Below are 26,387 nucleotides of genomic sequence, written 5' to 3'. Positions count from 1 at the left end.
CCAAAATATGTGGAAATGATCTGCCAGCTGTTCTCCACATTTCCTCCAACATTGACCCTTTCGGCCTCACCTGCATTGTGTCTTGTTTGTGTTTTTTTTATTTTCTCCCACGAACCTGCCAGACCTGTCACCCCAAATCCAGGGCCATACCCAAAACGTCTCTGGTAGTAGTACTGTGCATATATATGCATGTGTGTGTGTGTGTGTGTTATTGATCCATTGGGAAACAGGGTAGTTTGTAAAAATGCATAAGAAAATATAGTGAAAAACTAAAATTGTTAGTGAAATTTTAATGTTCCAAATTTTATATTGTTTAAAATTGCAGTGGACTTCCTCTATTCATTTCATAATCTGCGTTCCATTGTCAAAGTGTCAAAGTGTTGAATGTCCCTCCAGGTGTTTAACTAGGGCTGCCTTGTTCCCCAGAGCAGTTGGTTCCTTTCTGCAAGAACGTCTTTCTCTCCCCTCGGCCCAGCTGCTTGACAGCTGGACACCTTGTTGCTTTTAAAGAAGAAATCCAAAGTGTATCTAATCTATTTCTAATCTGAATTTAATCTGGCTCACATGCAAGTTTATAGTTAAAACCTAATCATTTTCAGATGAGCCCCAGAATCTCAACACCATGTAACACCACTTGTATGCCAGGGAAGGTACATGTTAATCTATAACTCTTTGTTTTCCATATACTTATAGTTGGCTCTATTTGTCCCTTGCTCTATGTCGCAGCAGCATAAAGTTTCTATGTCAACAACAAAACCCTTTGTATTAAAGAACCACGGAGGCCTGGCTGCTAAGGCCATATCATTTATACTGGCTTTAACATGTTTAATCTGTATTGTTTAGGCTTTCACAAACATTTATTTAACGTCTACTTTGATTTTTTCCATTTGGTCCATGTCCCATCTGCTAACATGGAGGAGGCATGTGATCCATACTGCAGCCAGACACCAGGGGGCGATGCAGATGACTTGTCTTCAGTTTCAACGAGCTGTCATGTCGTCCGTCTTCATGTGATGAACACATCCAGGAAGTTTCCATGTTATTGTTCATGTTCCTGAACACAGCATGGAGTTCTTTCAATTCAGATTTTATGTCTGGTACATGAACGTAGCCTCCCCCTCTAACTTTTTAACGTGACAGATTCTCTCTTCCCTTTTCTCACTTTTAAGACTTCGTCCACAACAGGACAGGAATTCTTCTTCTGGCATCAGAGTCCACCCCCAGCCTTTTGTCCCTCCCCTTGCCCCTCCCCCTGCCCCCCTGTATAAATCCTGCTGCTGGCTGGGGGGGGGGGGGTCAGTGTGAGCAGCTGAGGGAAGAAGAGGAAGAGACGAGCGAAGCAGAGAACAGAGACTTTCAGCGAAGATGAAGGTGTGTGTGCTGGTTCTGGGTCTGGTCCTGGTTCTGAGCCGGTGTGAGGCCCGCTCTCCTTATCAGGCTGTTCTACAGCACAGCCGCATCCGAGGCCGCCAGCAGGGGTGAGGACATCTGGTTATACATCTGGTTATACATCTGATTATACATCTGGTTATACATCTGATTATACATCTGATTATACATCTGGTTATACATCTGGTTATACATCTGATTATACATCTGATTATACATCTGGTTATACATCTGATTATACATCTGGTTATACATCTGGTTATACATCTGATTATACATCTGGTTATACATCTGATTATACATCTGATTATACATCTGGTTATACATCTGATTATACATCTGATTATACATCTGATTATACATCTGGTTATACATCTGGTTATACATCTGGTTATACATCTGGTTATACATCTGATTATACATCTGGTTATACATCTGATTATACATATGGTTATACATCTGGTTATACATCTGGTTATACATCTGATTATACATCTGGTTATACATCTGATTATACATCTGGTTATACATCTGATTATACATATGGTTATACATCTGGTTATACATCTGATTATACATCTGGTTATACATCTGATTATACATCTGGTTATACATCTGGTTATACATCTGGTTATACATCTGGTTATACATCTGATTATACATCTGATTACACAACCGACCAACTATCATTATCAATCAATCACATTTTATTTGTATTGTCTCATGTTCCCAGTTTGTTTCATATTCCCAGTTTGCCTCACAGAGGTTAACAAGGATCAGAGATGAAGCGCAGTGTGAGGATCTTCTCCAGGACTCAGAAGCTGATGAACTGACACATTGTTTTATCTGATTTATCTGATTATCTTCATGGAACCACTCTGATAGGATTCATGATTCACACGCTGTGAGTGTGTACATGTCTTCAGCAGACACACTCTGACTCGTGTGTTAACAGAGAGTTGTGATGTTGAGATGACGAAGACGAGTTGTTCTTCCTGTGATCTTCGTCTCTTTTCTCTTACAGACCAAACGTGTGTGCGATGCAGCAGATTAAAGGAACTGACAGAAAGTACTTCACCAACTGCAAACAGTGGTACCATCGCAAGGTGTGCGGCAAACCCACGTGAGTCCTGCATTGTGTGTGTGTGTGTGTGTCTGTGTCTGTGTGTGTGTGTGCTGGGGACGTACCAGTGTTCCTCTTACAGAACCTTTGTTTATCAGCTCCGCTCCAGAACCGGTCGGGTTCTCTGACAAATCATTTTGCTTGATTATCACCAGTATACCTCTGAAGCTTCTCAGATGATGGTTCTGATTCAGACGTTAACATGTTGCTCGGAACTCTGGGAAGTTTCCCTCGACTTCCTGTCAGTTATCAGCTGAAACTATTAAAGCGTAAGATATTTTAGTAAAATGTCCTCACACACACACACACATACACACACAAACACACACATACATACATACACACACAAACACACACATACATACACACACACACACACACACACACACACTCCTTGCTTTAATCCTGTTCACTTCATGGAGAGACTCACACAGCTGCTGCCAGTGCCTCATTAACAATGTGTGTGTGTGTTGTTGTCATAGAAACTCTTTGTCCCTGCAGGGTGAGACAGTCGTCCTCATCGTGTCTCACTGTCTTTTCAGTCGTGTCTCAGTCTGTGATTGGACAGAATGTTGAGCGCAGTTTGTTAACGTCCTCAGAGTCGAATGTTTCTCACAAACTGAGTCTTTCAGGAAACTGGAAACTAAGGAAGTGAGAGTTGCTCACACACACACACACACACACAAACACACACACACACAACCACACAGACACACACACACACACTCTGTGAAAACACTCATATCACTGACAGATTTATTACATTTACACTCGGGGGGGGGGGGGGGGGGGAGAACAGTCCTGTCTTTGTCTGGTTGTGTATCTCTGGGTTTCTCTGGAGGAGGATCAGCAGGTCGGAGGTCAACAGGAGGAATACTCATAACCCCACACCCCCGCCCGTCCTCCCAGCAGACTTCTGTCCTCGTCTCCTGAAAGACTGTCCACTCTGAAGTGTCCCTGGTGAACGTGTACTGAGCCACAGACATGTTCCTGAACCTCTCCTGCAGCCTCCTGGTCTGTCTGTAAAGTGTCAGAGTCCAAGTGAGAAGACAGCAGGACAATGTCTCTGGAGCTTCACAGGGACGAGGGGACGTCTTCATTACGTTGATTCAATTTTCTATTTCAGATTCGATTTTCTGGACATTTTCCGGAGTTCATGTCTGAACATAACAGTCCAGAGTCTCATGGTGTCTGTTGGCTCATGGCCACAGTCAGTGTAGGACTGGACTCCAGCTTCAGTGTCTCTGGATCAATGAGTCAATGTCAGAGACAGAGACAGACTTTGTCCAGCTGCGGTCCTGGGTCCTCTTCTCATCTGGGTCTTTATCACTTGTTTCTATCGCAGCTCATTCACTCTCTATAGTCTCAGTTTATTGACACTTCAGCGTTGGACGTATTGAACGAGTCTCTGTCTCGTCTGTCTCCTCCGACATCACAGCGTCCTCGGAAACGTCCTCGTTAACCTTCTCCTCAGGTTTATTGTTTTTAATCTGCAGCAGCTTCACTTGCATCAGGAGAGTTTTTATTTCCATGTGAGAGTCGGACTCTGAACGTTTCTCACTCCGACATCAGACACGTGTTTTTCTCTCTGGAGCTTCTGGAAGTTTCCGTCCGGGTTCGACCCGGCAGCTGAATTACTGCGACCTCGCTCTGTTTGTTTTGTCAGGAATCCACAGCGCCCATCTTTGTTTATGTGGAGAACAAACGAGAGTCGAGTTTCCATCTGGTTTGAAAATCAGTCCAGTGTGTTCCAACACACACACACACACACACACACACACACACACACACACACACACACACACAGTCAGTAGCTGATCTCCATCTGTTTACATTTTACTGCCGTTGTGATTGGACGCTTCAGGAGCTGTGGGAGCTTTCACTCTTTTCTGTCTCAGATGTGAACTCTTATTTGATCGAAGGAACTGCTGCTGAAATAGAGACAAGAGACTAGAGACTAGAGACCAGAGACCAGAGACCAGAGACCAAAGACTAGAGACTAGAGACTAGAGACTAGAGACTAGAGACCAGAGACTGAGACTGAGACTGGAGACTAAAGCAGAGACTAGAGAATAGAGACCAGAGACCAGAGACTAGAGACTAGAGACTAGAGACTAGGGACCAGAGACTGGAGACTAGAGACTGGAGTGTAGGGACTAGAGACCAAGACTAGAGACTAGAGGCCAGAGACTAGAGACTAGAGACTAGACACTAGAGACCAGAGACTAGAGGCCAGAGGCCAAAGACTAGAGACTAGAGACTAGAGACCAGAGACTAGAGCAGAGACTAGAGACTGGAGACTAGAGCAGAGACTAGAGGCCAGAGACTAGATACTAGAGACTAGAGACCAGAGACCAGAGACTAGAGACTAGAGACTAGAGTGTAGGGACTAGAGACCAAGACTAGAGACTAGAGACCAGAGACTAGAGACTAGACCAGAGACTAGAGACTAGGGACTAGAGACCGAGACTGCTTTGTCTTTCTAAGTTCTGCATCATGAACATTTCTTTGATTTTGTTTCTGAGCAGCAGCTGTTTCACACTCTGGTTAAAGAGTCTCTAATGTGGTTAGTGGTCCCGTCCGTGCTGCAGTGCATCATGGGTGGTTAAATGAGCCGCGGCTTCCTGGAGGGTTGTGGTTCAGCAGTGAACTGGAGACACTGGAACGCGGTGTTTTTCCTGGCAGCGGCTCCGGTTCCTCCTCAGGCGTCTGCTCAGGCTGCAGATTCTTCTGGTCTCGGAGGAAATGAGCTTTATGAGCCCAGACGGCTGAGACACATTTATGATGGAAATCTCTACAGGAAGTCGTGGAGGTTCTGCTGCCACGCTTCATTACAGTCCACATGTGCTGAGAGCCGCCATCAGGCTCAGACGCTCCACGGGAGGGCAGAGGGTATCGAACCTGAAACCCGGTGATCCGCGCAGCAGCAGAGTTCACAGTAGCGTGATGACAGTTGTGGAGTCAGTGATTCTGAGATGTAACAGGCCACAGCTGCTCACAGCTGGACGAGCTTCACATTCACTGTGCATCAGGTTTTAAAGCTCGTTCAAACCCGTCGTCTGATTCACAGATCAGGGATCAGATACCGGAGGCAGGCGGGCCATCGTTCCAGTGTGTTGTGATGGCACAGTTATTTCAGCTATGGGATTGTGGCTTTGTTTTCCATAAGGACCATGATGTGTGCACGTTATGTTTAGAAGATGTTGTGTGTCGAACGTCCTGTGTGAAGCGCAACTATGACACAAAGCACGACAGAAGATTCAAAGATCAGGAAGACGAGGGAGAATCCATCAAACGTGCAGTGACAGGTGTGAGAAGACAACTAGGTTCATAAACCTGGATATGAGTCCGGCTGGTGGGGCTATTGACATCTGATGGAAATATTAATGTGGTTCAATAGTAAAACTTAATGTTTAAAACAATGTTGATATGGAAAATTAATTAAAAAGAAAATTCACTCGGTACTTATTGTCAAAAAGATAGATCGTAGATTTCAAGTCTCTTAAGTGTTTAGCTCGTTGAGGACCTTCTGGTTCTTCATCGAGCGGTTCTACAGGAACTGGTCCAGGAAGCTCTCACCACAGTCTGGGAGGCTTCTACACTGGTGACATCACACAACTAACTGATGACATCATCAAATTACCTTAACCTTGGTGGTGTGACATCAACACCTCATACATTTTCAGAAGGAAATAAATGTTCTTAGTTGAACCTAATGTTCTAACCCTAACCCGTATAGAGGGAGGGGTCAGTTGGGGGAGGGGTCAGTGGAGAGGGAGGAGTCATGCTCTGTTTTATGGAAGTCTACTTCTTTGTTTTTCAGTTTGATCACGTACGAGTGTTGCCCGGGATATGAGAAGATTCCAGGAGAGAAAGGATGTCCTGCTGGTATGACCTCTGACCTTTGACTTCCCCAAACACACAATTCAAATAAAAATAAAAAACACACAATATACAAGGACTTTCTGTTCTAAAACACAACTCAACATGCCGGGAGTAGAAGGTAGTACAAGGTTAAGAAACGCCGTGACATAGCTACAGATGCATTCCCTGATGTTTCTGGAGGAGGTGGAGACTCTGATCATGTGAACAAGTTGATCATGTGGTGATTGTCAATAATATGTCGTCCAATGAAAAGATCGAGATCAACTAGTGACGGATCACATGATCTATTTAAAGGAGTTTTGGTATTACTAAGGTACTAAGGTTATCTCCTTTTTTGTGAAATAGTTAAAGAGTTCAAAAGGAAATACCTCGTCAGTATTCTGAAGGTACTTCTACACTGTGATGCAGAGGTGTGGACTCGAGTCACATGACTTGGACTCGAGTCAGACTCGAGTCATGAATTTGATGACTTTTGACTCGACTTGACAAAATGTAAAGAGACTTGCAACTCGACTTGGACTTCAACATCAATGACTCGTGACTTCACTTGGACTTGAGCCGTTTGACTTGATAAGACTTGCTCCTTTCCCCAAAACACAAAGATTCAAAAGTATGTTATTAAGGAGCGCTCTGTATCTGTCATCGTGTTTGTGTGTGCGTCTGTGTGTGTGTATGCAGTGCCGCCGCTCCCAAAACGCGCACTACGCGCTGTGCGTCGGACACCAAGTCCTGAGGGGGCACCAAAAAAAAAGCAACTGAAAAATGATCATAGTTATCATAATTATGTAGCCGAGCGTTTGGTTGTATCATAAGTCCGGCTTCAGCCGACAAAGGACACGAGAGCAGGTCATGCGCTCGTGACAGCACACCCGTTTATTCTCCGTTCATTTTACAACTTCACTCATCACAGCACCCACTTCCTTTAAAACCCCCTTTCAAAATAAGAGTCACTACCAACAACCCACTTAAAACCAGAAATACAAATCAACCCTCAACAATAACGTCATTAAATAAATTAGCTTACAATTATAATGCCGATATTATTTCAGTATAGAAATATTAGGTACCTTTTAGACATGTATATCACAAAAAAGGCAGAACAAGAGATATATTAAATTGCTCAAAAAAAGTTAAAGAAGATTGACTATTCTTGATTGTACTTATTGATGATTATTTAACGTAATCATAGAGGAGTTATGCTTAGGGCACCAAAATGGCTCGCAGCGGCACTTGGTGGAATCATACTACGTCCCCATCGTGCACAAATGACTGACAGACTTTTGGCCAATGTGGTCTTTTGCAAATGCAATGCAGCATAGGGCCCTGACATATAAAAATCACAACCCTGTTCATTGTTATGTTTAAGTATTTGTTATGTTTCTCACATGTACACACACACACACAGACAATATGACGTGAGATAAACACAGGACAGGACAATGTTGTTAGCACTTTTGTACAAATAATTACAGTTGCACTTGTTTTTTCAAATGTGTTCATTCTGTAGGAGTGGTTTAAAATGAAGAATATTCTTGCAAAATATGAGTTAAATGTTAAAAATGACTGGTTAATAGTGCAATAGGGAAGTGCAATGTTGGCGCAATTTTTTTTCTGTAATTTCAATTGCACTTGTTTTAATAAATAAATACAGATTTTAAAAGCATACATGATCTGTGTAAATATATTATTACTCAGTGATCAAAAGGACTCGAAAAGACTCGAAACTCAAACTGCAGGACTTGGACTTGACTTGAGACTTGTCAGTCTTGACTTTGGACTTGACTCGGGACTTGAGGGCAAAGACTTGAGACTTACTTGGGACTTGCAAAAAAATGACTTGGTCCCACCTCTGCTGTGATGTCACAAGGGTGACTAGTCTGACATGCCCAATAACGAAGCCAGGTAGAGTCCTACAAACACTGGAAGCTGTTGACCAATCACAACAGAGGGAACCAGCTGACCAATAAGAGCAGACCTTATCAGGAGGGGGTTCTTGAAGAGACAGGAGCTAAAACCAGGTGCTTGAGACAGAGGCTGAAGAGAGGAGCTGTAGCGATGGACAGTCTGAGGAACAAGATGTTTCCTGAACATTAGAGCATGAAACCTTTTAACATGACAGAGCGTCTCCTTCAAGACACAACGTGATGTTGTCCCTGTGTGTCTCTGCAGCACTGCCTCTGGTCAACATCTACAACACTCTGGGTGTGGTCGGAGCCTCCACCACTCAGATGTACTCTGATCGAGCCAAACTGAGGGAGGAGGTCGAAGGTCCAGGAAGCTTCACCTTCTTCGCCCCGAGCAACGAGGCCTGGGCTGCTCTGCCCACAGTCAGTACCAGACAGACGCACCATCACTTTCATCTGCTGCAGACACACAATCACACAACCACCTTTCATCCAACAAGCACCCAGACTGATGACATGTGACATCTTCACACAGAACGTGCTGCACCTACATGCACTGTGTGTGAATGTGTGTGGATGTGTTAATGAAGAAGGTGAAGGCTTTGAGTGGACATCAGAACATCAGGAACTCAGGACTTGAAAAACATGTTACTGGGACGTTTCTCTCACAGCGACGATGGTTGTGTGTTCCTGCTTTAACCGTATTGTGTTCTTTGTCGTCTTGTTGCAGGAGATCCTAGATGCTCTGGTGAGCAATGTGAACATCGAGCTGCTGAACGCTCTTCATTACCACATGGTGAACCGCCGACTGACCTCAGAGGAGCTGAAACACGGATCCTCGTTCACCTCAATGTACCAGGACTTCCACGTTCACATCCACCACTACAGCAACGGAGTCAGTGACCCACTGTGACACACAAGCACTAACACTGCGTTGCTCTATCAACACTGACGACCTCCTCTATCTCACCTCGTCAGATCGTCACAGTGAACTGTGCTCGTCTGATCAAACCTGACCAACACGCCACCAATGGCATTGTGCATGTGGTTGACCGTGTCATCACCGCCATCTCCAGCAACGTGAACACGCTGATCGACGTTGATGAGGACCTGGAGACGCTGCGTGTGAGTCCATCAGGTCTTACACAGCTTCAGGTTCAAGGTTCAGTCACTGACTTCCTTCGATTATTTTTTTCCAGACGGCAATCGCCGCCGCAGGTCTGACCCCAATGCTGGAGAGCGAGGGTCAGTACACCATCTTCGCTCCCACCAATGAAGCCTTCGAGAAAATTCCTCCAGAGACCCTGAACAGGATCCTTGGAGACCCTGTTGCTCTGAAAGGTGGCTGGCACTCTGATTACACTGCTGATAGTTTTGTTTGTTAAGACAAACTTAAAGAAGTGGACTGACGTGGCCCGCCTCTTTTCCCCTCAGACCTGCTGAACTACCACATCCTGAAGCAGATGCAGTGTGCCGAGTCCATCGTGTCCGGGACTCCGATGGAGACGCTGCAAGGAACTGTTCTGGAGGTCGGCTGTGACGGTGACCACATGACCTTGAATGGTAAGGCCATCGTCACCAAGAAAGACCAGCTGGGAACCAATGGAGTCGTCCACTACATCAACGAGCTGCTCATCCCAGACTCAGGTACTACTACTACTGTTACTGCATTCACTACTACTACTACTACTACTACTGTTACTGCAATCACTGCTACTACCACTACAACTGTTACTACCACTACTACTACCACTACTACTACTGTTACTGCATTCACTACTACTACTACTACTGTTACTGCAATCACTGCTACTACCACTACTACTGTTACTACCACTACTACTACCACTACTACTCCTGTTACTGCATTCACTACTACTACCACTACTACTACTACTACTACTACTACTGTTACTGCATTCACTACTACTACCACTACTACTACTACTACTACTACTACTGTAACTGCATTCACTACTACTACCACTACTACTACCACTACTACTACTGTTACTACATTCACTACTACTACCACTACTACTACTACTACTACTACTGTTACTGCATTCACTACTACTACCACAACCAATACCACTGCTATTGTAACTGCATTCACTACTACTACCACTGCTACTACTACTACTACTACTGTAACTGCATTCACTACTACTACTACTACCACTACTACTACTGTTACTGCATTCACTGCTACTACCACTACTACTACTACTACTACTACTGTAACTGCATTCACTACTACTACCATTGCTACTACTACTACTACTACTACTACTGTTACTGCATTCACTACTACTAACCACTACTACTAACACTACTATTACCACTGCTACAACTAACACTACTACTACTACTAAAACTACTACTAACACTGTTACTACTACTTTAACACTGCTACTACTAACACTGTTACTACTACTTTAACACTGCTACTACTAACACTACTACTACTAATAACACTACTACTAACACTGTTTCTACTACTTTAACACTGCTACTACTACTAACACTACTACTACTACTAAAACTACTACTAACACTGTTACTACTACTTTAACACTGCTACTACTAACACTACTACTACTAATAACACTACTACTAACACTGTTTATACTACTTTAACACTGCTACTACTAACACTACTACTACTAATAACACTACTACTAACACTGTTACTACTACTTTAACACTGCTACTACTAACACTACTACTACTAATAACACTACTACTAACCACTACTACTAACACTACTATTACCACTGCTACAACTAACACTACTACTACTACTAAAACTACTACTAACACTGTTACTACTACTTTAACACTGCTACTACTAACACTGTTACTACTACTTTAACACTGCTACTACTAACACTACTACTACTAATAACACTACTACTAACACTGTTTCTACTACTTTAACACTGCTACTACTACTAACACTACTACTACTACTAAAACTACTACTAACACTGTTACTACTACTTTAACACTGCTACTACTAACACTACTACTACTAATAACACTACTACTAACACTGTTTATACTACTTTAACACTGCTACTACTAACACTACTACTACTAATAATACTACTACTAACACTGTTTCTACTACTTTAACACTGCTACTACTACTTACACTACTACTACTACTACTGGTACTGCTACTGCTACTTGTACTGCTGCTACTACTGCTACTGCTACACTTAAAGCCACAGTACAACTCATACTAGTACTCGTAGTGATACTTGCAGAACTCACAGTATCATTGACTATTTCAGCGAAAACCCTCCTGGAGCTGGCTGAAGGTTCCTCTGTCACCACGGCCAGCCGGTTGTTTGCTGAGGCCGGGCTGAGCCCCCACCTGACGGGTTCCGAGGCTCTGACCCTGTTAGCTCCGCTCAACGACGCCTTCACAGGTAACGCTCACACTCCTCTGACCCAGCTAGACAACTCTGCCCTACCTGTCTGTCAACCTGTCTCTTTGACACCTGTCTGTCCACCTGTCTGTCTCTCAGGCAGTGTGACGATGTCTCCTGACATGAAGAAGCTGATGACTAATCACCTGGTGAAGCAGCAGTTGTCCTCAAAGTCTCTGTACCACGGTCAAGAGCTGGAGACGCTGGGAGGCCTCACACTCAGAGTCTTCGTCTACAGAAACGTACGAACGTTTGGTTTGCTCCTCGCATTCTTTGTTCAAAATCACTTTGATGTCACGTGACATTGTGATGAGTTGTGTAGCAGCGCCTTGTGTCGCATATCCACACCTGGCAGCTGGTCTGACACGCCCCCCCAACAAAAAAGGTAAAGAGAGACACCATGGACCCATCACAACAGAGAGGACCAGCTGGCCAATCAGAGCAGGGGTCTTAAAGAGACAGGAGGTAAAACCAAGTGTAAGAGACAGAGGCTGAAAAGAGGAGCTGCAGCGATGGACAGTCTGAGGAATGGTAATGCTTTCTGAACATTAGAGCATGAAAACATTTTATAGTTATTACACAAATTCAAATGATCGCCCTGAAGATGATGATATGAAGACGTCTCCTTTGAGACAGGGATGGGGAACGTTCAGCCTCGTCTGCTGCGAGCAACAAATCTCTGAAGAGCGACTAAAACTGTGGTCACACGAGGGCGTCTGACATTTAACGTGTCTGTGTATTTGATTTTATGATTTATATTAAACTCCCACTCACTGACAGAGAGAGACAGAGATGGTGAAGACGATGGAGTTCAGTAACGTGGAAACAAAAAGTGTGAATACAGTTTACGGACCAAGACAAAAGGATCCTCGCTGCAGCTTCAGGATCAGATCAGAAGCAGCAGTTGGTTTGTATCGTGACAGAGTCTGAGTGTCGTCTTCCACATGCAGGTAACTGTGCTCATCAAATTCATGAGCATCCTGTTGACAGAGGCAGCATTGAACAGAAGAAGAAGAAGAAGAAGAAGAAGAAGAAGAGGAAGAAGAAGAAGAAGAAGTACTGTTGAGTAATGTGGTACTGTGGAGTATTGTGGTACTGTGGAGTACTATGGTAATGTAGAGTACTGTGGAGTACTGTGGTACCGTGGAGTACTGTGGTAATGTGGAGTACTGTGGTACTGTGGAGTACTGTGGTACTTTGGTAATGTGGAGTACTGTTGTAATGTGGAGTACTGTGGTACTGTGGAGTACTGTGGTAATGTGGAGTACTGTGGAGTACTGTGGTAATGTGGAGTACTGTAGTACTGTTGAGTACTATGGTAATGTAGAGTACTGTGGAGTACTGTGGAGTACTGTGGTAATGTGGAGTACTGTGGTACTGTGGAGTACTGTGGTACTTTGGTAATGTGGAGTACTGTTGTAATGTGGAGTACTGTGGTACTGTGGAGTACTGTGGTAATGTGGAGTACTGTGGAGTACTGTGGTAATGTGGAGTACTGTGGTACTCTGGTACTGTGGAGTACTGTGGTAATGTGGAGTACTGTAGTACTGTTGAGTACTATGGAGTACTGTAGTAATGTTGAGTACCGTGGTACTGTGGAGTACTGTAGTACTGTTGAGTACCATGGAGTACTGTGGTAATGTGGAGTACTGTGGTAATGTGGAGTACTGTGGTACTTTGGTACTGTGGAGTACTGTGGTAATGTGGAGTACTGTGGTACTTTGGTACTTTGGAGTACTGTAGTAATGTTGAGTACCGTGGTACTGTGGAGTACTGTAGTACTGCGGTAATGTTGAGTACTGTGGTAATGTGGAGTACTGTGGTAATGTGGAGTACTGTGGTACTTTGGTACTGTGGAGTACTGTGGTAATGTGGAGTACTGTGGTACTTTGGTACTTTGGAGTACTGTAGTAATGTTGAGTACCGTGGTACTGTGGAGTACTGTAGTACTGCGGTAATGTTGAGTACTGTGGTAATGTGGAGTACTGTGGTACTTTGGTACTCTTGAGTACTGTGGTAATGTGGAGTACTGTGCTACTGTGGAGTACTGTGGTAATATGGAGTACTGTGGTACTTTGGTACTGTGGAGTACTGTGGTAATGTGGAGTACTGTAGTACTGTTGAGTACTATGGAGTACTTTAGTAATGTTGAGTACTGTGGTACTGTGGAGTACTGTGGAGTACTGTGGTACTTTGGTAATGTGGAGTACTGTGGTACTGTTGAGTACTGTGGTAATGTGGAGTACTGTGGTATTTTGGTACTGTGGAGTACTGTGGTAATGTGGAGTACTGTGGTAATGTGGAGTACTGTGGTACTTTGGTACTGTGGAGTACTGTGGTAATGTGGAGTACTGTAGTACTGTTGAGAACTATGGAGGACTGTAGTAATGTTGAGTACCGTGGTACTGTGGAGTACTGTAGTACTGTTGAGTACCATGGAGTACTGTGGTAATGTGGAGTACTGTGGTAATGTGGAGTACTGTGGTACTTTGGTACTGTGGAGTACTGTGGTAATGTGGAGTACTGTGGTAATTTGGTACTGTGGAGTACTGTAGTAATGTTGAGTACCGTGGTACTGTGGAGTACTGTAGTACCGCGGTAATGTTGAGTACTGTGGTAATGTGGAGTACTGTGGTACTTTGGTACTCTTGAGTACTGTGGTAATGTGGAGTACTGTGGTACTGTGGAGTACTGTGGTAATATGGAGTACTGTGGTACTTTGGTACTGTGGAGTACTGTGGTAATGTGGAGTACTGTAGTACTGTTGAGTACTATGGAGTACTGTAGTAATGTTGAGTACTGTGGAGTACTGTGGTACTTTGGTAATGTGGAGTACTGTGGTAATGTGGAGTACTGTGGTACTGTTGAGTACTGTGGTAATGTGGAGTACTGTGGTATTTTGGTACTGTGGAGTACTGTGGTAATGTGGAGTACTGTGGTAATGTGGAGTACTGTGGTACTTTGGTACTGTGGAGTACTGTGGTAATGTGGAGTACTGTAGTACTGTTGAGTACTATGGAGTACTGTAGTAATGTTGAGTACCGTGGTACTGTGGAGTACTGTAGTACTGTTGAGTACCATGGAGTACTGTGGTAATGTGGAGTACTGTGGTAATGTGGAGTACTGTGGTACTTTGGTACTGTGGAGTACTGTGGTAATGTGGAGTACTGTAGTAATGTTGAGTACCGTGGTACTGTGGAGTACTGTAGTACTGCGGTAATGTTGAGTACTGTGGTAATGTGGAGTACTGTGGTACTCTTGAGTACTGTGGTAATGTGGAGTACTGCGCCTGAAGGATCTGATGCTGTTAGTGATACCATCATGATGTCACCATGACAACCAAATGAAGCTTAATTTATCTTCTCCATTCTCCCCCCCCCCCCACCCTAAATTACAAAGTGAAAAACGTACCAATCAGATGAAACATGGAACAAACATGAGACCTGTTCAGATTCTGATTCTTCAACTTTCAGTCGGTTGAGTCTTTCCCACTGTGTCATCCGTTGCCAGGCAGGTTGAGTGGAAGGTCTGACTTCATTGGCTGAGGAGTCAGTCCCTGTGTGATGATGTCATCCGGTCACTGAGTTTGTTTCTGCATTTCATGAAACCTTCTGTTGGATGGAGATGATACGGTGACTCAGCATATTCCATCACTGCGACCACATGTGGTGATGACATCATCCCACATGACGCCGCTCACTGCTGTGGTTCTGTGGTGAAGCATCGACCAGTCGTCAGTCATGTGACTCATTAACAGAACTAGTCCACAGCTGGTGGAGGTGAACTGTTAACGCTTTGTCTCCCAGTGTCTTTGTGTAGTCGCTGATCGTGACCGGAGACTGACAGGTTGTCTCCAGCGTCTTCACGTCTCTCAGGACTCGCGGGTGGTTCACGTCTCCTCAGACATGAACTCTGAAAACCACAAAATGTTCCCTGCTCCCACTCAATCGTTCCAGACACTGAGTCTTCTCAGGACCGAGCTCGACGCTGCAGGGACCTGTGGTCGTTCTCTTCTTCTTCTTCCTCTGCTTGTTGAAAAGTCTTTTTGGGGACAGATCATACTTGAAAACACTCGGCACCCTCTTCAAATTGCACAGATATGTATCATGACCAGACGCACACAAAATCCTCTCGACACTCTTGGACACACCCAACAGGATGTCGGCCATTTTGGATTGAAAATGATATTTGCAGTTTTCAAACGAACTTCTCCGACAGATTACATGGGGTCGACTTCACACTTGGTTTTTATCATTTTTGAGACTATCTGATTAAAAGTTATATTATTTATGAGTTGTCATCAGGGGACGTGTCCTTGGCATGGTGGCAAATCTGGATGACTCGCCAAAAACCTTCCAGTAGCTGTAACTTCCATAGTCACAGCGCCACCTAGCTGTGACAGGACTTACCATGTTTTATACTTTTATACTTTTATACTTACCATGTTTATACTAGACATGTTATGCCCGTCCTAAGCGAATGCCTCTAGATGGGAGTGAGGGGGGAGATTAGACCACCTTGGTGCTTTTTCGTCACATCCGTACGGTCGCGAGGCTCGGGTCCACATTGTTCCTGCTCACAAGTCTAGTTCTAGTTATTATCATAATAATAATGAGTATGTGGAGAATGAATCATGTTCAGAACTCGTTTCATGTCTCTGTGTTATAGAATCTGTGCATCGAGAACGCCTGCATCGCTGCTCACGATAAGACGGGACGTTACGCCTCCATGTTCACTGTGGACAAAGTCCTCACTCCACCAATGGGAACCATCATGGACATCCTGAAGGCCGACGACCGCTTCAGGTGAGAACACGTCTCCATCATGTTTACCAGGAAAAGAATCCTCTCCAGAGCTCGAAGAAACAATTTCCCTGCTAACTGTTCAATGGTGGAAACCACTGATACACAATGGTAAACACTAGAAAACGACAGTAAACACAGTTTAACAGTAGTAAACACTAGTAAACACTAGTAAACAACAGTATACGCTAGTAAACGACAGTAAACACTAGTAAACGACAGTAAACACTAGTAAACGACAGTAAACACTAGTAAACAACAGTAAACACAGTTTAACAGTAGTAAACACTAGTAAACACTAGTAAACACTAGTAAACAACAGTATACACTAGTAAACAACAGTAAACACTAGAAAACGACAGTAAACACAGTTTAACACTAGTAAACACTAGTAAACAACAGTATACACTAGTAAACGACAGTAAACACTAGTAAACGACAGTAAACACTAGTAAACGACAGTAAACATTAGTAAACAACAGTAAACACAGTTTAACAGTAGTAAACACTAGTAAACACTACTAAACGACAGTAAACACTAGTAAACGACAGTAAACACAGTTTAACAGTAGTAAACACTAGTAAACACTACTAAACGACAGTAAACACTAGTAAACGATAGTAAACACTAGTAAACGACAGTAAACATTAGTAAACAACAGTAAACACAGTTTAACAGTAGTAAACACTAGTAAACACTAGTAAATGATAGTAAACACTAGTAAATGATAGTAAACATTAGTAAACGACAGTAAACACTAGTAAACACTAGTAAACGACAGTAAACACTAGTAAATGATAGTAAACACTAGGAAACGATAGTAAACACTAGTAAACGACAGTAAACACTAGTAAACACTAGTAAACGACAGTAAACACTAGTAAACGACAGTAAACACTAGTAAACACTAGTAAACGACAGTAAACACTAGTAAACGACAGTAAACACTAGTAAACACTAGTAAACGACAGTAAACACTAGTAAACAACAGTAAACACTAGTAAACGACAGTAAACATTAGTAAACAACAGTAAACACAGTTTAACAGTAGTAAACACTAGTAAACACTAGTAAATGATAGTAAACACTAGTAAATGATAGTAAATGATAGTAAACACTAGTAAACGACAGTAAACACTAGTAAACGACAGTAAACACTAGTAAACACTAAGAAACAATAGGCAACACAGGTCAACGTAGTAAACAACAGGTAAACACCACAGGTAAATTGTGGCAAAACTGATAGGACGGTACAGTTGTAAAATCTATTAAACATTAGTAAACTGTACCTTACGAATAATAATTCTACTTATGCAAATACTTCTACTTCTACGACTCATCAAATTCCCGACTGTTGCCGTCCTGGCTCTTAAATGTTGGAAGAAGTACTTTCTTGATTCTTGTTGTTCTGGTTTGTTCCTCATGGTTGATGCACTTATTGTTCACTTAGAGTCTCTTTGGATAAAAGCGTCAGCTAAATGAAAGGTAACGTAATAATACTGTTACTAATATGAATCATTGTGATATCAACATCCGGAATTTTCCCAAGGAGGAGGCAGGGTTTATGACTTGTGCTGCAGCCAGCCACAAGGGGGCAGTATAGATGTTTTTGCTTCAAGCTGATGTTAAAGAAGACGTCCGCTGCATCACAGGATAAACCTCCATGCTCCCACCCCCCATTTCAACGAAGGTCTAAGAAACCAACACACCTGTGTTTTCAGTCTCCTGGTCGGTGCCATCCAGACGGCGGGGATGACGGAGCTGCTGAACCAGCAGAGGGCGCACACCTTCTTTGCTCCCACCAACGACGCCTTCAACGCCCTGCCACGCCTCCAGCTCAACAACCTGCTGCGTGCGTATGACACCTCACAAACTCTGAAATCCACGATCCCCCTGTGAACATAGTTTAAACCCAAGAAGAACACGCTACATGGTTCAGAGGGTGATTCGCTCCCGTCAGTTTATGTGACATCACACTTTGTAAACGTACCCACACCCTCAGTTAACGTCACTGTGACTTTCGGCCTCTAGAGGGCGTTTCAGTCCGGCTTGTGAGTTGAGCTGCTCAGCTTGTTTCTCTGGAAACTTCAGATCTGATGTCTGACGACTTAAATCCTGCATCTGCTTCAAACACAGTTAAAAACCACCAAGATGTAAAAAGTGTAAAATGACTTCAAACTGGAGAAAAGTCATTTTGGACTCTTCAGACAAACAAACTGTCACAAGCACAAAAAGGAGGTGAGGCCACCAACAGGTGAACAAATGCAACATTCCCTTGATTAAAACTGTTTCTTCCAGATTGAAAACATAAAGTAAAAATTGATTTTAAAGAGACTGAGGTGAAAACATCTGGATCAGGTGACGTCTCTGCTCCTTCTCGTCTCAGCTGCTCCTTGTTTGGTCCTAACGTCTCCAGCAGTTTATGCGACTGCAGAATGTGGTTTATATAAACTGTGCTGCTGCAGAATGAAGGCACGAGGGCCGAGGTCTGAAAGCTCCGCCCCCTCTTTCATCACGATGCCAGATCTTTCAGGATCAGATGCAAATTCTAAAACTGAGGCTGAACTCTTTCGAACTGATTTAAAACTTTAAGTAAAGTCCTTGACAGGAAGGGACTGACAGCCTCTCTTTGTCAGCAGGCGACCACCAGGAGCTGTCGGCCATGCTCAGGTATCATCTGGGGGAGGGTGTGTTGGTCAGCGGGGGCGTGGGATCTCACACCAGAGTCAAGCCTCTGCAGGGAGAGAAGCTGGAGCTGGGCCTGGTCAGTGCTCGCGCCTCACTCATCAATACTTTTCATTGATCATCGATCAGTCACAGCACATGATCACGTGGTGGTCTGTTTCCTTTCAGCGGAACTACACCGTCTACGTCAACAAGGTCCCGGTGGCCGACGCAGACCTGATGGCGACTAACGGAGTTGTGCACGCTGTCGACAGCATCATCAGATCCCTGCGTGAGTCTCAGCCTCTTCATTTCCTGTTGGTGAACCTGCAGATCATTACTTCATCTTCTGTCCTGCTGCCCCCTGCTGATGTCTCTGTCTCTCTGCAGCTCCCAAAGTGGACAGAGAACAGGCTGACGGACCTGCGTCTGCTCTCAGATCAGCTGCTTCCTCCAGGGTGAGTAAAGAAAACACCTGATCACCTTCATGTGAACCCGAGGACTCAGTCACAGCATGTTTCACATTTCAGCCTTTTACTGGACTCTGACACCTTCTCTCTTCTCACAGGCCGAGGCCAAGAGCTTCAGGAACGGTGAGTTTGTTCAGGTGTTTGAAAAGTTCAAACTCTACTGAGACGGCGTTGAGTCGTTCTCTCGTCAACTACGCTGTGTCCCTCTGTTTCAGACGACCTCTTCCAGAAGGTGATCCGGAGTCGCTCCAGCAGGACGATGGGTCAATGAGAGACTTGCCACAACATCCGAGGAACCAAAGAATGAGAACCACAGAACGCCTTCTCCTCCTAAAGGGTCAAATGTCTCAAACCTTAAATCCTCTGAAATCTTCCAAAAAGTTTGTTCCCTGAGATCAGGAAAAGTTTCAGAGTCGTCCAAACCAAAGATTCTGGTCAAACACGTGAAAACGATTCATTTAGAAAAATAAACTTTCATCAGTGTTTGTTGTTTTATTCACAGCCCCTGTGGGTTGTTGAAAGGCATTCTGGGAGAAGTAGTTTTTATGACCAGTGATAAACGATGGATCAAATTGAGGGATTTTTTACAAACAGTTGAAAGTTTTTAATCGCCGTTTTATTTTAAAAGTGTTTTATTTTCTGTGTTCTGTAATAAAGAGGGTTAAGTCAATTTAATAAATGTCCAGAGTTTGAAGTTTGACATCCTGCAGCCTGAGGTCCGAGGTCAGAGGTCAGACTCACACTGTGACCAGCTGACTTCAGCAGATCCTCAGATTTTTTCTTTGCTCTGTTTTGTAAAATAAAAATGAAAACACACCAAGTCTGTAACTGTATGTGTGTGTCTTTCTGAATAAAGCCTCAGAGTTCAGGTTCATGTGTCTGTGATATGTGCACGTTTCATCCGTGCACGCCCGCCACCGCAGGAGCAGGATCAGTTTTATGAAACGTTAATGTGTTCCAGGTGAGGAACAGCCAAAGCCTCAGTGTGTGCTTGTTTAAACACACACGCACACATTTTTATATTTCATATTCATTCATTGTTTTATATTTTGCATAAAGCTAAGACAAAGTGACTTCAGAAAAAACTAATATGCAGCTTTAGGCTATTATTTTGAAATACATGGATCATGGATCTTTCTATAATTGTGACCAGGCTTAGTTTACATAACTGGGGTTTAGTTTAGAAGAGTTATAGTTAGTTTAGGTTAGAAGAGTTAAAGTTTGGTTTAGTTTAGAAGAGTTAAAGTTAGTTTAGTTTAGAAGAGTTATAGTTAGTTTAGTTTAGAAGAGTTAAAGTTTGGCTGAGTTTAGAAGAGTTAAAGTTTAGTTCTGTTTAGAAGAGTTAAAGTTAGTTTAGTTCAGAAGAGTTAAAGTTTAGTTCAGTTTAGAAGAGTTAAAGTTAGTTTAGTTTAGAAGGGTTAAAGTTAGTTTAGTTTAGAAGAGTTAAAGTTTGGTTTAATTTAGAAGAGTTAAAGTTAGTTTAGTTTAGAAGAGTTAAAGTTTGGTTTATTTTAGAAGAGTTAAAGTTAGCTTAGTTTAGAAGGGTTAAAGTTTGGTTTAGTTTAGAAGAGTTAAAGTTAGTTTAGTTTAGAAGGGTTAAAGTTTAGTTCAGTCTAGAAGAGTTAAAGTTAGTTTAGTTTAGAAGCGTTTAAGTTAGTTTGGTTTAGAAGAGTTAAAGTTTGGTTTAGTTTAGAAGAGTTAAAGTTTGGTTTTGTTTAGAAGAGTTAAAGTTAGTTTAGTTTAGAGGAATTAAAGTTTGGTTTAGTTTAGAAGAGTTAAAGTTTAGTTCAGTTTAGAAGAGTTAAAGATAGTTTAGTTTAGAAGGGTTAAAGTTAGTTTAGTTTAGAAGAGTTAAAGTTTAGTTCAGTTTAGAAGAGTTAAAGTTAGTTTAGTTTAGAACGGTTAAAGTTAGTTTAGTTTAGAAGAGTTAAAGTTTAGTTCAGTTTAGAAGAGTTAAAGTTTGGTTTAGTTTAGAAGAGTTAAAGTTAGTTTAGTTTAGAAGAGTTAAAGTTTGGTTTAGTTTAGAAGAGTTAAAGTTAGCTTAGTTTAGAAGGGTTAAAGTTTGGTTTAGTTTAGAAGAGTTAAAGTTAGTTTAGTTTAGAAGAGTTAAAGTTTAGTTCAGTTTAGAAGGGTTAAAGATTAGTTCAGTCTAGAAGTGTTAAAGTTAGTTTAGTTTAGAAGCGTTTAAGTTAGTTTGGTTTAGAAGAGTTAAAGCTTGGTTTAGTTTAGAAGAGTTAAAGTTTGGTTTAGTTTGGAAGGGTTAAAGTTAGTTTAGTTTAGAAGAGTTAAAGTTTGGTTTAGTTAAGACGAGTTAAAGTTTAGAATAGTTTAGAAGAGTTAAAGTTAGTTAAGTTTAGAAGAGTTAAAGTTTGGTTTAGTTAAGACGAGTTAAAGTTTGGTTTAGTTTAGAAGAGTTAAAGTTTGGTTTAGTTTATTAGAGTTAAATTTTGGTTTAGTTTGAAGAGTTAAAGTTTGGTTTAGTTTAGAAGAGTTAAAGTTTGGTTTAGTTTATTAGAGTTAAAGTTTGGTTTAGTTTGAAGAGTTAAAGTTAGTTTAGTTTAGAGGAATTAAAGTTTGGTTTAGTTTAGAAGAGTTAAAGTTTAGTTCAGTTTAGAAGAGTTAAAGTTAGTTTAGTTTAGAAGAGTTAAAGTTTAGTTCAGTTTAGAAGAGTTAAAGTTAGTTTAGTTTAGAACGGTTAAAGTTAGTTTAGTTTAGAAGAGTTAAAGTTTAGTTCAGTTTAGAAGAGTTAAAGTTTGGTTTAGTTTAGAAGAGTTAAAGTTAGTTTAGTTTAGAAGGGTTAAAGTTAGTTTAGTTTAGAAGAGTTAAAGTTTAGTTCAGTTAAGAAGAGTTAAAGTTAGTTTAGTTTAGAACGGTTAAAGTTAGTTTAGTTTAGAAGAGTTAAAGTTTAGTTCAGTTTAGAAGAGTTAAAGTTTGGTTTAGTTTAGAAGAGTTAAAGTTAGTTTAGTTTAGAAGAGTTAAAGTTTGGTTTAGTTTAGAAGAGTTAAAGTTAGCTTAGTTTAGAAGGGTTAAAGTTTGGTTTAGTTTAGAAGAGTTAAAGTTAGTTTAGTTTAGAAGGGTTAAAGATTAGTTCAGTCTAGAAGTGTTAAAGTTAGTTTAGTTTAGAAGCGTTTAAGTTAGTTTGGTTTAGAAGAGTTAAAGTTTGGTTTAGTTTAGAAGAGTTAAAGTTTGGTTTAGTTTGGAAGGGTTAAAGTTAGTTTAGTTTAGAAGAGTTAAAGTTTGGTTTAGTTAAGACGAGTTAAAGTTTAGAATAGTTTAGAAGAGTTAAAGTTAGTTAAGTTTAGAAGAGTTAATGTTTGGTTTAGTTTAGAAGAGTTAAAGTTTGGTTTAGTTAAGACGAGTTAAAGTTTGGTTTAGTTTAGAAGAGTTAAAGTTTGGTTTATTTTATTAGAGTTAAAGTTTGGTTTAGTTTAGAAGAGTTAAAGTTTGGTTTAGTTTATTAGAGTTAAATTTTGGTTTAGTTTGAAGAGTTAAAGTTTGGTTTAGTTTAGAAGAGTTAAAGTTTGGTTTAGTTTATTAGAGTTAAAGTTTGGTTTAGTTTGAAGAGTTAAAGTTTGGTTTAGTTTATTAGAGTTAAAGTTTGGTTTAGTTTAGAAGAGTTAAAGTTTGGTTTAGTTTAGAAGAGTTAAAGTTTGGTTTAGTTTAGAAGAGTTAAAGTTTGGTTTAGTTTAGAAGAGTTAAAGTTTGGTTTAGTTTGAAGAGTTAATGTTTGGTTTAGTTTAGAAGGGTTAAAGTTTGGTTTAGTTTATTAGAGTTAAAGTTTGGTTTAGTTTGAAGAGTTAATGTTTGGTTTAGTTTAGAAGGGTTACGGTAAGTTTCCTAGTTACGTTGCAACACAGAGACATGAAACATGATGGAGTCATAGCGCCACCTGCTGTTCACATGGCGAGGAGAAAACAACATTAAAATGTATCTTAAATGAATCACGAGTAATTGTACTTCGCCCTCGTAACTAATTGACTCGTCCTAAGGTAGAACCGTAGAACCAGAGATCAGCGGAACCAATGTTGGAACCACGTCTTGTTTTATCCGTCCCTCTGTGGCCGCCGACTTCGTTTCCGGTGTGTGTGTCACCTTCATTTCCGGCCCCGCTTCCTGCTCCATGCAGCAATGTTGTCCACGTTGAAGCGGCGGGTCGGGGAGGTTCTGTTACCGGGGGACGAGTTCTCCTGTGACGGGGACGACACCATCTCTCTGACGGAGCCCGTCAGGCCGGAGAAGGTGCTGTGTGGCCCGGGGCTGCGGCGGAGCGGCGACCGGCTGCTGGTGTGTAAGAGCGGGGTCCTCCGCCATAAACAGCCCAACGTCTTCTGGATGGACTGTCAGCAGAAGAGGGTGGGGAGCTCCACGCAGAACCAGAACCACAGCCAGAGCCCGAACCAGTTATGTGAATCAAACCGTTTAACCCAGTCACCTTGTCCCTCTGTCCACAGTACGTCCCTGCTAAAGGAGAGACAGTCATCGGCATCGTCACCGTTAAGTCAGGAGATGTCTTCAAGGTCGACTTCGGTGGAAGTGAACAGGCGTCTCTGTCTTACCTGGCGTTCGAGGGGGCCACGAAGAGGAACAGACCCAACGTCCAGGTGAGACACTAAGGACAGGGGGAGGTCCGTGTGAGACACTGGGGACAGGAGGAGGTCCAGCTGAGACACTGGGGACAGGGGGAGGTCCGTGTGAGACACTGGGGACAGGAGGAGGTCCAGCTGAGACACTGGGGACAGGGGGAGGTCCGTGTGAGACACTGGGGACAGGGGGAGGTCCGTGTGAGACACTGGGGACAGGAGGAGGTCCATGGGAGACACTGGGGACAGGAGGAGGTCCAGCTGCGACACTGGGGACAGGAGGAGGTCCATGTGAGACACTGGGGACAGGAGGAGGTCCATGTGAGACACTGGGGACAGGAGGAGGTCCATGTGAGACACTGGGGACAGGAGGAGGTCCAGATTAGACACTGGGGACAGGAGGAGGTCCATGTGAGACACTGGGGACAGGAGGAGGTCCATGTGAGACACTGGGGACAGGAGGAGGTCCATGTGAGACACTGGGGACAGGAGGAGGTCCAGATTAGACACCAAGGATAGGAGGTGGTCCAGGTAAGACGCTGAGGACATAAGGTCCAGGTGGGAGGCTGAGGACATAAGGTCCTGGTGAGACGCTGAGGATCTGAACAAGAATCCAGGAACTGATGGTTCTTTGTCTTACCTGTGCAGGTGGGGGACCTGGTCTTCGCTCAGTTCATCGTAGCCAATAAGGACATGGAGCCGGAGCTGGCGTGTATCGGCAGCTCAGGACGAGCCAATGGGATGGGCGTGTTCGGAGGGGGCGGGCTGTTGTTCAGAGTCTCTCTGGGACTCGTCAGAAGGTCAGTCACAAGATGTAATGGAGAATCACCGACACTGCACTGACACACATCAGTAATAATTCAAACCAACATGTCCGTCCCCCAGGCTGCTGTCCCCCCACAGCGAGGTGCGGTCCGACCTGGAGCAGCTGTTCCCGTGTGAGCTGGTGATCGGGATGAACGGTCGTCTGTGGGTCAGATCCTCCAGCGTCCATCAGACGCTCGTCATCGCCAACCTGCTGCAGAGCTGCGAGAGCATGACGCCGCTGCAGAGACGGGAGCTGTTCACCAGGGTCCAACAGGGGGCGCTGTAGACCACGTCTGATCCTCCTGTGGAGGTTGTGATGCTATTGTGTGTAAAGGAACAATTTATTTTTTTTATTTTGTGAAATTAATAAAGTATCGATCTAAAACTCAGTTTCATTTCAGCACTTAACAGTTGAAGATCTTTATTCTTCAATAGATTGGTCAGTGGTCTGCTGTATGCTCAGATTCAGCCAATCACAGCTCACTCTGTTGATGGTAGCTGGAATGAAAAACGAGTCATCAGCTGCTCCTGGATCACATGACTGACAGAGGCTGTGATGTCACTGTTCCAGCTCCATCACAAGAGCTTCACATGAGTCACGTGTGAAGCTCCTCCTCCGATGGATTGTAAGGATCCGGATTCAGCAACTGAAGTCAACATATTCATCTGTAGTTTATCAACGCTTGATTTTTATTTGTAATAAATCCCCTTCAGAATGTGATCTGGTTTCTGATTGGCTCCTTCTGTCCATCAGTTTATGGAAAAATAAATGACTTAAGAACCTTCATCCAAAAACCATCAGATGGATTTTAATGAACCTTATTTTAATGACCAGAGAGGAACAGACTTTTGGTCAAAATAGAAACAAACAAGATATTTACATGCATTGTAACACACACACAGTGTGTTTGTCAGATTGATCAATAGTGAGATGAAACCAGCTGATCACATTCATGTTGAATTAAGTCTTTGGTTGTAACAGCTCTTGTAAGGACACTTGGAGATACAATCAATCAGTCATCAATATCAAACAGTCGATAAATCAATATTGAAGATAGATTTACAGCTGCAGCCAATCACCTGAAGAAGAATAGCTACAAAGATTTTAGATTTTTCACAGATTCACTGTCGACATCTTCAGCAGATACAACACTGACCAAGACCTGAACCTGGTTCCAGACCTGGACTTGGAAATGAACCTGGACTGAAACCTGGAGCTGCTGAGGTTCTGGTCTTGAGCTGGTCCAGTTTAGAAAACTACAACTGATTCAAGAACAACTTTTTGTGAAGAGAAAGAGTTGAATAAAATATATTGAGCACAAATC

The 26,387-nt window shown here is 42.7% G+C and overlaps 3 protein-coding genes across 3 annotated transcripts in view; 2 read left to right on the top strand and 1 right to left on the bottom strand.

Moving 5' to 3' along the window:
* Positions 1-1,284: 1,284 nt before the first annotated feature.
* On the top strand, positions 1,285-20,543 carry tgfbi (transforming growth factor, beta-induced). Its single transcript, XM_062394051.1, has 17 exons — positions 1,285-1,478; positions 2,414-2,512; positions 6,336-6,400; positions 8,567-8,724; positions 9,032-9,196; positions 9,280-9,426; positions 9,501-9,642; positions 9,736-9,948; positions 11,601-11,738; positions 11,838-11,980; positions 16,407-16,543; positions 18,263-18,393; positions 19,181-19,305; positions 19,395-19,497; positions 19,596-19,663; positions 19,774-19,798; positions 19,891-20,543. The coding sequence occupies exons 1-17, from the start codon at positions 1,366-1,368 to the stop codon at positions 19,944-19,946; spliced, it is 2,028 nt and encodes a 675-aa protein (XP_062250035.1). The 5' UTR covers positions 1,285-1,365; the 3' UTR covers positions 19,947-20,543.
* Positions 20,544-23,749: 3,206 nt separating this feature from the next.
* On the top strand, positions 23,750-25,783 carry exosc3 (exosome component 3). The gene is made up of 4 exons (XM_062393211.1): positions 23,750-24,028; positions 24,127-24,276; positions 24,904-25,055; positions 25,141-25,783. The coding sequence occupies exons 1-4, from the start codon at positions 23,804-23,806 to the stop codon at positions 25,346-25,348; spliced, it is 735 nt and encodes a 244-aa protein (XP_062249195.1). The 5' UTR covers positions 23,750-23,803; the 3' UTR covers positions 25,349-25,783.
* A 66-nt stretch (positions 25,784-25,849) lies between these two features.
* b4galt1l (DP-Gal:betaGlcNAc beta 1,4- galactosyltransferase, polypeptide 1, like) overlaps positions 25,850-26,387 on the bottom strand; it is an 11,053-nt gene continuing 10,515 nt past the window's right edge. Inside the window, exon 6 of the mRNA XM_062393210.1 lies at positions 25,850-26,387. This exon is cut by the window's right edge and continues 914 nt beyond it. The gene's annotated coding sequence lies outside the window, so the exon portion shown is untranslated.

Source organism: Platichthys flesus, chromosome 8 (assembly GCF_949316205.1).
Source record: "Platichthys flesus chromosome 8, fPlaFle2.1, whole genome shotgun sequence".
Lineage (NCBI taxonomy): Eukaryota > Metazoa > Chordata > Actinopteri > Pleuronectiformes > Pleuronectidae > Platichthys > Platichthys flesus.
The sequence above is the reverse complement of the archived record's forward strand: the minus strand, read 5'-3'. Positions and strand labels throughout refer to the sequence as shown.